Source organism: Coenobita brevimanus, chromosome 89 (genome assembly GCF_032717465.1).
Source record: "Coenobita brevimanus isolate Jiangsu-jjx chromosome 89, ASM3271746v2, whole genome shotgun sequence".
Lineage (NCBI taxonomy): Eukaryota > Metazoa > Arthropoda > Malacostraca > Decapoda > Coenobitidae > Coenobita > Coenobita brevimanus.
This window is the reverse complement of record NC_137042.1, coordinates 20797089-20809394: the sequence shown is the minus strand read 5'-3', so window position 1 is coordinate 20809394 and position 12306 is coordinate 20797089. Positions and strand designations below refer to the sequence as shown.

The 12306-nt window shown below is 41.0% G+C and overlaps 1 protein-coding gene across 1 annotated transcript in view; it reads right to left on the bottom strand.

The window, feature by feature from the left end:
- Nup188 (nuclear pore complex protein Nup188) overlaps positions 1-12306 on the bottom strand; it is a 143606-nt gene that overhangs the window by 43744 nt on the left and 87556 nt on the right. Inside the window, exons 18-19 of the mRNA XM_080281324.1 lie at positions 9569-9714; positions 1397-1539 (exon numbers count right to left, since the gene is read on the bottom strand). Coding sequence (XP_080137450.1) covers positions 1397-1539; positions 9569-9714 — 289 coding nt within the window. The remainder of the gene's footprint in view (positions 1-1396; positions 1540-9568; positions 9715-12306) is intronic.

Below are 12306 nucleotides of genomic sequence, written 5' to 3'. Positions count from 1 at the left end.
TAGTTTTCATCCCTCACCATTCATAACCAGCTCTGCTTCCATTTCCAAAACTCCTGCTCTGACCTCTCTTTTATCAAAGTAAATGTAATGAAGGTGGATTAAAAAATAATTCCTGGATAAATCATCTGACTGTTGCAAGAATGGTCCATGACCGTCTTAATATCCTTTGATTACAACCATACATCAAATGTTATAGTTTTCATCCCTCACCATTCATAACCAGTTCTGCTTCCATTTCCAAAACTCCTGTTTTGACCTCTCTTATATCAAAGTAAAGGTAATGAAGGTGGATTAAAAAATAATTCCTTGATAAATCATCCGACTGTTGCAAGAAAGGTGCACGGAAAAATAACCAGGGAGAAGGTATGGATGCTATCAGTATGTCTGGGGGTGATGAGCAGGGAGGTATTAGGAGTGGAAGAGGATATGTAAATCAAACAGCTACAATGATGTACACCATTCATAACCAGTTCCGCTTCCATTTCCAAAACTCCTGCTTTAACCTCTCTTATATCAAAGTAAAGGTAATGAAGGTGGATTAAAAAATAATTCCTGGATAAATCATCTGACTGCTGCAAGAATGGTGTACGGAAAAATAACCAGGGAGAAGGTATGGATGTTATCAGAGTGTATGGTGGGTCATGAGAATGGAGGTATTAGGAGTGGTAGAGGATATGTAAATCAAAGAGCTATAATGATGTACACAGTGGAGAGAGCACGTAAGAAGGACTGTACAGTATGTGCTGCATTCATGTGTCTGCAAATGTGTATGGCATGGTGAACAGGGGGGTATTCTGAAATAACTAAATTACAAATAACGCAGTTGGAAAACTGGTGAATGCTGTGAAGAGTAACGATGATTGTGAAGGAACATGAGAGTGGATGGATGTCGACATGAACAGTTCAATATCAAGTGATGGAGAGAATGAAGCATCTAATGATAATTATGCAGAAGATGCTTTTCTACTCACAGTCAACATTTCTTTGTAATCTGATTCAGAGTTTATTATCTGTCTTACCATATATTCATTTCCAGTAAAATGATAAAAACATGGTAACGTCTTACACCAGACCTAATATTTTTGTTTGTGGTAAGCCAACTTGGTTTAATGAAATTCAGTTTTTTACAATGGTTAATGAACGAGTTTTTTATTGTCACTGATTTTTTATGAGTCACTGAGCAAGTTGGTTTTTGGAAACTTCGTGGATGACAAGATTTCACAAGTAACCTAAACACGTGAGCATGCATTATTTTATTACTGACCATTATGTCAGACAAAACATTATACTTCCTGCTAATCCCAATGCCTTCACTTGTTTGATAAAGAGAATCAGAATTTACTGCATACAGCATACCGTACTCTCCAAGTTGTGGGAGTACAGTCAGCTAACTGACCTTAGACCATGATGACAGGATGTCCTGTGCACAAAGTTGATCCATGGCAGTTCTGAGAGCAGGTGTGGGATCAGCTTCACTCAGGAACAGCTGTCTTGCCAATACTCTCAGTGTGTGGCATATGATGGCCTCTTTTACCTCACCTGTGACAAACTAATTACTCAGTCATATAAACAGAAAAAATGTACAGTACATTATATGCAATACATCATGGATCACTTTTAAATACAAGTATGTAAGCCAACAAGGTAAATCCAAACTTCCGAAGTTGAACACAATTTATCTGGTGATATCAACATCACCATCATTAGAGCTACAACTAGACTGAACTACCAGAACAAAACCTGAACAAGAATTGAGCTGGAACTGATCTAGAAGGCTAATTCCAAAATTTTTCAACAAGTTTCAAGATGTCTTCCTTAAACTATTTTCCATCTTATGGCCCCTTCCCCTTCACTGGTCTGGGTTCAAAAGAGATTACTGGACACAGTTCTAATGGATTTAACCAAATAGGACTGGATTAGAGGAAACAGTTCTGGAAGAATTAGCTACCTGGACTGAGCTGCAGCCAATAATAACTGTAGCTACCAGAACTGAACCAGATTGAATTTCTGAAAATTATGAACTGGATCTTCAGATCTGGATGGGAAAGGATTTTTACCACAGGATTCTTGTTCTATTCATTCGCAATCCAAACCTAAACCCACCAAAAAGGTGAAGGAAGGTGGGATGGGAAAAAAGGGGGGTGGGGGGGAGGAAGCGGGGCAGAAATACTGAACAGCATGTTGAGGACTGGAAATCAGGTATAATTGTTCCTCTGTACAAAGGAAAAGGGGAGAGAGAAGTATGTGGTAACCATAGGGGTATTTGCCTTCTTAGTGTGACTGGTAAAATATATGGTAGAATACTCACTGATAGGGTTAGGCATATGACAGAGGAGCTAGTTGGAGAAGAACAAGGGGGATTTAGGAAGGGAAAAGGGTGTGTAGATCAGATATTTGTTCTAAGATGTTTAGTGGAAAAGTATCTAGAGAAGGGAAGGAAAGTGTACGCTGCCTTCATGGACTTGGAGAAAGCTTATGACAGAATAGATAGGAAAGGTATGTGGAAGGTATTAAGAATATATGGAGTGGAGGGGAAATTGTTGAGTGCTGTGAAGAGTATGTACGAGGGAGCTAGGGCTACGGTGCGAGTGGATAGTGAGCTGAGTGAGTTCTTTGATCTCAATGTGGGACTGAAACAGGGGTGTGTAATGTCTCCATGGCTGTTTAATATATATATGGATGGGGTCGTAAAGGAGGTACAAGGTAGGGCAGTGGATGTGGGGGTGGCCCTAATGAATGAGGGTGAGATTTGGAAGCTTCCGGTGTTGCTGTTTGCTGATGATACAGTATTGTTGAGTGAAGATGAATGGGAGTTGCAAGGTTTGGTGAAAGAATTTGGGACAGTGTGTAGGAGGAGGAAGCTGAAAGTTAATGTAAACAAAAGTAAAGTTATGGTGTTTGAGAGGAATGAAGTCACAGAGTGTGCAGTGAGGTTGGATGGTGAGGATATGGAGAATGTGAGTGCATTCAAGTACTTGGGCAGTGTGATGAGTAAGGATGGAACTTTGGGGGATGAAGTACGTGAAAGGGTACAGCAGGGAAGGAAGGCTGTTGGCACACTGAAAGCAGTGATGAGAAATAGGGAGGTGAGTATGGAAGTTAAGAAGTCACTGCATGATGGTATTGTGATCCCTACCCTGACGTATGGAAGCGAGGCGTGGACCTTGCAAGAGGGGAACAAGTCAAGAGTGAGAGCAGTGGAAATGAGTTACTTGAGAGGAGCATGTGGAGTGACATGGAGGGACAGGTTGACGAATGAAGAAGTGAAGGAACGTTGTGGGGTAGATGTGGATGTGGTTGAAAAGATTAGGAGAAATACACTGAGGTGGTTTGGACATGTGGAGAGGATGGAGAATGAAAGACTGACTAAGAGGGTGTATGTAGGTGAGGTGGAGGGAGGGAGAGGGAGAGGTAGACCGAGGATGAGGTGGAGGGATGGAGTTGAGAGGTATGTGAGGGAGGGGGGGGTGAGTTGGGGGGAGGGGAGTCAAATGGTGGGTGACAGAGTGACTTGGAGGCGTTTTGTCTGCGGCCACCCTTTGCGGGATTAGGGCGTCGGGCTATAGATAGATAGATAGATAGATGTTGTGTGATGTGCACCACACAATATTTAACACATCACTCAAGCCTTCACAATCAGCTCCAGCTCACAAGTATTAATTTGTGTGTGCGTGTGTGTTTTTTTTTTATGCTTTATATACTGTACATCAGCATAATGGTACATGGTGGTCACTTAATGCTGTACTGCCTCTTTCTTTCTTATGTGACTCAGTACTGAGTGACAAGCCTAATGGTAACCTGTCACCCAAGGTGGTAACCATATAACCAAATAATGGGGTTAAGTGATGCCTACTATGGAGTTCCTGTTAGCTGGGAGGAAAGATGCAAAAGCAGAATCCATCCAGGAACCAAACCTTCATATTCTTCCTTGCACCTCGCTGTGGTGGGGCACTGTCCATCAGTCAGACAGACCAGGGTTGCTCTATGACAGTGAAATCTCAAAAATCTGAATATCCACAGTTCAAATGCATCCAAAGTTTGAATGTCACAATTTATGAAATATGTTATTTTCATTTCTCAAAACTAGCTCTTAAATGATCACAGAAACTAGCATCAAAAATTGACGACTACATTTATCTGGTACCAACTGACCTCTCCTGAAAGCATCTGGTCACCCACAATAAAAATTTCTTTTCCTCCCTGTGGTGAAAAAGCTAATTATTTTTTGGTTCAGTTTAAACATTACTCAAATTTCACCACAATTATGGTTTCAAAAAAGTTTTACTAATTTGTGCAGTGTTGCAAAAAAAGTACATAACATACAGTACAGTACCATATTCAATCCAGCCACAAGCAGGTATTGTGCACACGTTATGAGATAACTGAGGGGATGGAAACATGACCACGTACAAAAATGAAAATGTGATAACATTTAGAAGTTCTGTACAAACAGAATCTACATCCATCCATCCATCATCCGATCCTTCGTTGCCCCATGAGGACCGTAGGAGCCCAGGGCTAGGCAGTTGGTCCTGACATTTAAGATGAGAGTGACCAACCTCACTCATCCCCGAGTGGCATTACATGAGCAATAAACCTCCACCGGCTCAATCCGATTGGAGCACAATAATTACCCACTAAACCATCAGGTCCCAAAATTTGGTTATATGGTTACCACCCAGCATAGTAAATAGTTTCCTGGTGTACAGGAAACCATTTGGTTTGTCACTCAGTGTAGAGTCACCCATAGGCAGAAGGAAGAGGAAAGAATGAAGGAATGAAAAACAGAAGAGGGAGTGTAAAGTCACCAGTAGGGAGAAGTATGAGGAAGGAATGAAAGAAAGAAAGATAGAAGATGGAAGGAAAGAAGGATGGAGGAGAGGACAGGGCAGACACCCGAGAGCAGCACTACATTGAGTGAGTGGATGGTGAGTGCCCCCACCTAGAATCTACAGTTAATAACAAACTAACACATGTTCTCAAAGTCAGCAATGGTGTTGGAAACACAATAACATACGACATTACTACGCAGTGTGATAAGATTTCAAAGTTTTGTACTGTGTGAAGCTATAGTAGATGTCCCTTAACCACGCAACACCACGGAACACTTGTCAGATGTCATTAGCTAACATTTAACAGTAAGCTCTCAATTATTCGTTGTCACAATATCTGGTGCTTTTTGCTTGGCTCTATTAAAACAATATCCAGCAAAATTAGGGAATATCCAACTCAGAAATGGGAAACAATCAGTGGTACCATGCACTTTTTGGCAGTGATATGTATCATCCGACTTCAATACAGGACCCAATCAGCAGGAGGGCAGACCTCGCAACACACCAGCCAATCACAGTGCATTGCAGGAATGGCCCACCCAACCTGCTAAGCCTGCTGTTGCTCTCTCACTCTCTCCTATGGATGCCGTATAGCAATGATGTATCTGTGGGTTGTGCATTTGCAATCCACACGGTGGCTACCCCTTGTGCTAGGGTAATCTCTGCGGGAGTCATATGCCACTAGACCACATGCAATTAGGTGCAATATACTGTAGAGTGTACTACTCTACCCTCCAATGATGCTACTAATAGGTGAGTACAATATGATTATGATTATATTATCTACAGTATACTGTACTATAGGTACTGTATCAATACTGTATTGTATTTTATGCTTGATTTTGATCTTTTACTCATGGGTAATATTGTTGGAAAGTTTTTAGGGTGGAGGGTCAAGACAGGTAGCTTCTTGGAAGTGACACATTATCCGGCTCAATGCCGGATGGGTAGCCGACTGGGGGTACCAACGCAATATTCAGTGTTTCACATTATTCAGCATGGGGGTTGGCTGAATTATGCCAGATGACTGAGAGATTACTGTACATGCATTTATTGAATGAATGATTGCTTATATCTCTCACGATCTATGTCACTGTTAAAGCAATGTGCAATTGATAACTGAGTAAATTGCCATGAAACTCCATAGTAAATATGGCCATTAGACATCTTTGCCCACTCTTTTACACAGGAGACAAGAGAGTCTGAGTTTAGCTCCATTCCCATAAATCACAACTAGGTAAATACAACTAGGCAAATACACACACATGTGCTTTATTTGCTTTTTTAGTTAGTTCTTTTTACGGGGTGGGGCACTAACCCACCACCAACCCTTTTAGTCGCCTCGTACAACAAGCAGGGATACTGGGGGAGTATTCTTGAAACCCCCCTACCCCCAGGGTAGAATGAAAGACTGACTATGAGGGTGTATGTAGGTGAGGTGGAGGGAGGGAGAGGGAGGGGAAGACCGAGGATGAGGTGGAGGGATGGAGTTGAGAGGTATATGAGGGAGGGGGGGGGGTGAGTTGGGGGGAGGGGAGTCAAATGGTGGGTGACAGAGTGACTTGGAGGCGTTTTGTCTGCGGCCACCCTTTGCGGGATTAGGGCGTCGGGCTATAGATAGATAGATAGAAATACACACACACACACATATTGCATCATTATTTGACAATCTGATATTTCTATAAGATTATAATACTGTACCTCAGAGTTGTATAAGTGAACATTTTAATATTATCCATTATCCAATCCTACGTTGCCCCATGAGAAGCGTACGAGCCCGGGGCTATGCAAGTTAGTTCTGACATTCAAGATGAGAGTCACCAGCCTCACTCATCCCTGGGTGGCATTACGTGAGCAATAACCCCAACCACCCCTTGGATATAAACCTTCACCGCCTCAATCCAATTGGAGTGTCGCAATTACCTACTAAACCACCAGGTGCCATAATTTGGTTGTATGATTACCACTTAGTGTAGTAAATGATTTCCTGGTGTACAGGAAACCATTCGGCTTGTCACTCAGTGTAGAGTCACCCGTAGGCAGAAGAGGAAAGAATGAAGGAACGAAAGACAGAAGAGGGAGTGTCAAGTCACCCATAGGCAGAAGGAAGAGGAAAGAATGAAGGAAAGAAAGACTGAAGAGGAAGGACGGAAAGGAGGAAGGTGAGGAAAGGGCAGACATCCGAGAGCAGCACTACATCGAGTGAGTGGACGGTGAGCGCCCCCACCTACCATAACACATTATAATAAAATACATTAAAAAAAAGTGAACCAAGCATTCTGTGGGTGAGCAATGAACAATAATGTGAAGACCAGTGTAGCATGAGACCAAATGCATTGGTCGACAAGTTGTAAACAAGCATCACCTGATCACCCCCTACACAAGGCAAGGCAGCAGTGAAAGACGTGTATATTTGCGTAATTCTGTTTGAAATAAATAACTATTATTCAAAATTATTTTTCCTTATAACTTATTGATGGATGTTAAACATGAATACACCTGTGAGGTGTTTTAGAAGAAAACTGAGCAACAGAAAATGAAGAACGACAACAATATAATTCATGATTTGAAATTAATATTATACTGACTATACCCGTCGCGTTGGCCAGCTTCTCTTGTGCCCCGCCCTCTTAGCCACGTCCACTCACCTGTTGGCCCGAGTAGAAGTTCTGAGCCAGTCTTTGCCGTGCCAATGTTGGGTAAACATGTCAGGTGCTCTCGCTAATCGAAGCAACAAAACTTTTACTTAACCCCTTAACTGCAATGATACCTTTTCCATTTAACTAGGAAATGTTTTGTAGTAAAGGATGTTGGAAAAAAGTACCAAGGAACGTCATCGGCCTGAAAAGTTTGTAAAGTAACGAAAGTTCCCTCAAAGAAAATAAAAAGGTACACATTCTACAAAGAACTTAGTGTTTTGACATTTTTCCTTAAATATGGTATACACACACACACACAAAACCCTTTTCCCTCTATACGATTTCACTGACTTCACGTAAATAGAATGAGATTTCTCATTTCGAAGCGAAGCCAGTGACATTTCGTTTTCCTACTTCTATATTCAAATCTCTGATATTACGGAAATAAATAGGGAAAATTACAGTATGGTTATGATACTATGGTAACTTACCAGCCATGACAAATAGGTGACTTAATACGTTTAACAGTAATGGCGGCACAGCTGTGATGTGTTATTGCCAAGCTCCGAACTTTCTTGGCTGCAAAACTCAGCTGCAGTCGCAGGAGGAGGCAGGTTGGTTCTTTTTTATTTTGATTCAGTTAGCAAATTTTAGTGCTTCCTTTGTCATAAAGAAATTAATTCAAAGTAAAAGTAAATAATACGACACTATTTCGTGGTAATGCTCATTATTCTGTCAGTAAGAAGAATAGTTATCTTAGCCAATCAGCAACAAGTAGACCTGGAAGAGGGCAGGGCATCAGTGGGGGACAGGGCACAAGAGAAGCTGGCCAACGCGACTGGTATAGTTTTGACCCAGGTCAAAGGCAGGCTCTGCATCAGTAATATGTAAGTAAATTGTATCACACATTGTTCGTATGAATGTGATGGTTGGAGAATAAAACTTTTTAGAAGCTTTTGTTAGCGTGAATGTAGGTAACATACTGCTAGATGATTCAGGTGATCCGCCAAATTACATTTTCCCTAAAATGTCAATGTAACCATCCCTGCACATGTAAACTTAGTACAGTCATCCCTTAACATTCACGATTCTGAATATCCGCGGATGGCTACAAAACAAAAAAAATTATCTCATTGAACTCTGCTGACACTGTAACATTATCCCAAGCACAGTTTTTGGCTGTTTTAGTATAGTAATGGCATTATCCAGTGAATGAAATATACTGTAACACTCTTCCTTTTGGAGGGAGCTGGGATGAGCACAGTTGTCTGAAGTGGCCATGTAGGAGTATACTATTCATTATTTTCAACTTTTAGTGTTCTTGTATTAACATAGTTGTTCAGTGTTCTTGTATTAAATAAAGTGGTTGTAAATGTGCACATAGGGTTTTTCTTTAGTTATATAAGGAATTGGGGGGTCCAGGGGTGTTTTCAAAGGGGGGGGGGGCAGCAGATATTAGCAGATTTTTAACATTCGCGGGTGTCTCTGTTACCTAACCCCCGTGAATGTTAAGTGATGACTGTACTGATGGGTAAGATGGTGGTTATGGCGTTATAGTAAGCACTGATTTTCAATGGAATATTATCAAAGAGAAATCACAAACTTTAAGTTATGTAAGAACTGCACACAAAAAATAATATCCCCACCCTTAACTACAAACACATAATCATTCATGGCAGTTTTTGAAATGATCAGCCTCAACACTGAAGAGAAGAATCCTATGACAGCAATCACCCAAAAGTGCAAACATAGTATTAATTATTATCAGCTTGAGTTAACAGAAAACAGATAAACTGTAGTGTTCTGAAGACATTGCAAAATAGGATTCCTGAAGTAAGCAAATTAGCCCATAATACAATGCTCATCTCAAAAGTACATCTAAACTACAAAAATTAAGACAAGGAGAGCTAGATAAATGTTCGATTTAGAGTCTGAATAGTTTGCGACACAAGCACTTAAAATTTTAGCATTACTGTTACATACATCAGCCATGAAAAATCTATACAGTACTGATAATGTTTAAAAATATGCCACCTCTTTCAAGAGGGTTAAAAAAAAAAAAAAAAAATCTCAGGGTGGGGTGACAGACAACTTTACCTGGTTGCTTGTTGACAAGAGGATGAACAAGGTTGGTCCAGAAGCGTTCATTTTTATTGAGATACTGGATGGCAGTGGAGTATTTCTGACTCCAAAGTGCATCCACCAGCTCTACCACTGCCACTCTTACTTCAAGCCCTGCCTCACTATCCTGAAAGATTGACGAGCAGTCACATTACAATGAGTTAAACTGTACCTGACCATTTATCCCCATTTGCTGTGGTTGCCACACTTGGGTATTTCATTCCACTAAGAGAAATCCTAGCAGTCATATGCTTCAACAAACATCTCAAGTCAGCTGCTTCAGACCGTTCTTCACCTGTGCGAGTGTCACGTTTCCTGGCACTGCATTTCTCCTCTACACCCCCCCAAAACGAACCATGTTTACAGCTGCTCAGATCACTCTATTCCCATTCATCAGACTTTCAAAATATTCTTTCCATCTGGTCTTTACTTCATCCCCATGGGTTAATAATCTACCACTTACATCCTTCACACTTTCACCTTTCTTTCCACCTTTCCAAAATAACTTCCTATTTTCAGAGTAGTTTTGCATTCATTTCTCTTCCTAGATTATCATTTACCTCCTTTTTCCTCTTCACTAGTCTCTTTACATGTTTCTTGCTCTCAATATATTCAATTCTTATTTCACTTGAACCTCTGTTCTGTAACCACTCTAGCCACTTCTCCCTCATTTCGTTCACTGCACTCTTAACCTCTTCATCCCACCAAGCCGAACCTTTCTTTGCTGTTACTCTTGCCACAGCAAACACCGCTTTAACATCGGTAACTAAGCAATCCCTATATGCATCACACTGTCCAGATCCATTCCATTCTACTGTACATGACTGATTCCAACTGCTCCCCTACTTTGGTCTTGTAATCATCTGCCATTTCTTTAATTCTCAGCTTCTTGACTTTCAGTCTTTCTCCCGACTGCTCATCTCTCTCCTGGTCCATCTCATTCTTCTCAGCTTGATCTTGTATACCACAATCATATGATGTGACAGATCTCCACATTGTCCTCCCACGGGTGATTGGGTGATAACAACAGTAAATTAGTTAGAATTCCTGATGTACTCAAAGGATTAACCTACAGTCAGAACATGAAGTGACTCTGCTGAGAAATGCAAACATATGGGAAATATCATATATGCCAAGGGCTTATACAAATGACTGGGAATAAATGAAATAGGACACTTAACAATAAATTTTAGACCTGGATATTTTGGTACTTCATCACCATCATCATCCCTACTTCTTTTTCCACCTATGGGTAGGGTGAGGCATGGAACACAGATCAAGAGGAAAAATGGATAAGTAAATTAAACTGATTGTGGAAGAAGAACTAAACTATCCCACTAAATGAGCCACACTCTCATTCACACGCCATTCAAGTCCCAGGAATCCTGACTCCAGCTCAAGGGCATAAACATCCACATTTATACAATTCACATTATCTATCAGCTGAATAAATCCAACGACTACCAACATAAGAAAAAATGGGTGCCAAATCCTTGTCATACACTCCTCAATACAAAATTGTTCCACCTACCGCAATCTACTGGCAGCTCCTTTACCTCCTCATCCTACACATTTTGCATTCTCACACACACTTTTACCTTACCTACCCACCTTTTTGGTCAACACTGCCTCCTCCAACCTTCAAACTTGCTCACATACCTCCTTCTTATCACATACTAACACCCATTCCCTCCACATGACCTGACCATCTAAGCACACTCTTAGACTCTGGTGCCCAATGAATTCCTAACTCCAGAGCTTTCATTAATCACACTATTCCTTATCCTATCTGCTCTCTGCACTCTATGTACATTCCTCTACAACCTAACTTCCACTGCTCTTGACTTTTTATATTCATCCCACACCAAAGTCTCACACCTGTTATATTATGGTGGGCACTAAAACTCTCTCAGGCAAATCTCTTGCAGCCACCACACTCAAACCACTTTTTAGTATCACAGCCTTCATAACATCAGTTACTTTCCTTTCTGTACTACATTACTTTCTACTATCTTTGCACATATATCTCTCTTCTCTATCAGTGCACCCAGGTACTTAAACTCTCAAGCCAATCTGTCTCACTCCATTCACTATCACATCACACTGTAAACTGCCATTTCTCTCAGCAACCATCACTTTGCTCTTATCCACATTTACTTTCAAAGCCTGATGCTCACAAAGCCCTGCACATATCTGCCAAGTTCTTGTCCACTATTGGCAAGCAACACATCATCTGTATACATCCAATCTGAGAATCTCCATCCTTCAACATTCATTACCAACCTCATCCTTCCCTCCATAACTTGAGTTTTTACATATCAACTCCATCCATTTTATATATATACTGATATCTATACATATCCATCTCTATATATAGCTATACAATTATTATCACCATCATTCGTATCTCCTTTCCCACCCTAGGGCAGGGTGAGTAGCAATGCCCTGACAGCTATATCTATCTATCTATCTATATATATCATCATCCAGATATATATATATACACTCAACCCCCTGCTATCGCGTTTATCTGCTATCGCGCACACATCAAATGCACAACCATACATGCTATCACGCACCCCAAGACTGCTATCACGCGTCGAGTTTGAAGACAGGCTAAGTGAAACTTATTCACACGGCACTTCATACGAGGTTTGCCGAGGATACGATGGTTAATCGGAACGGTAACGTGGTAAAATTGCCGACAATACCAC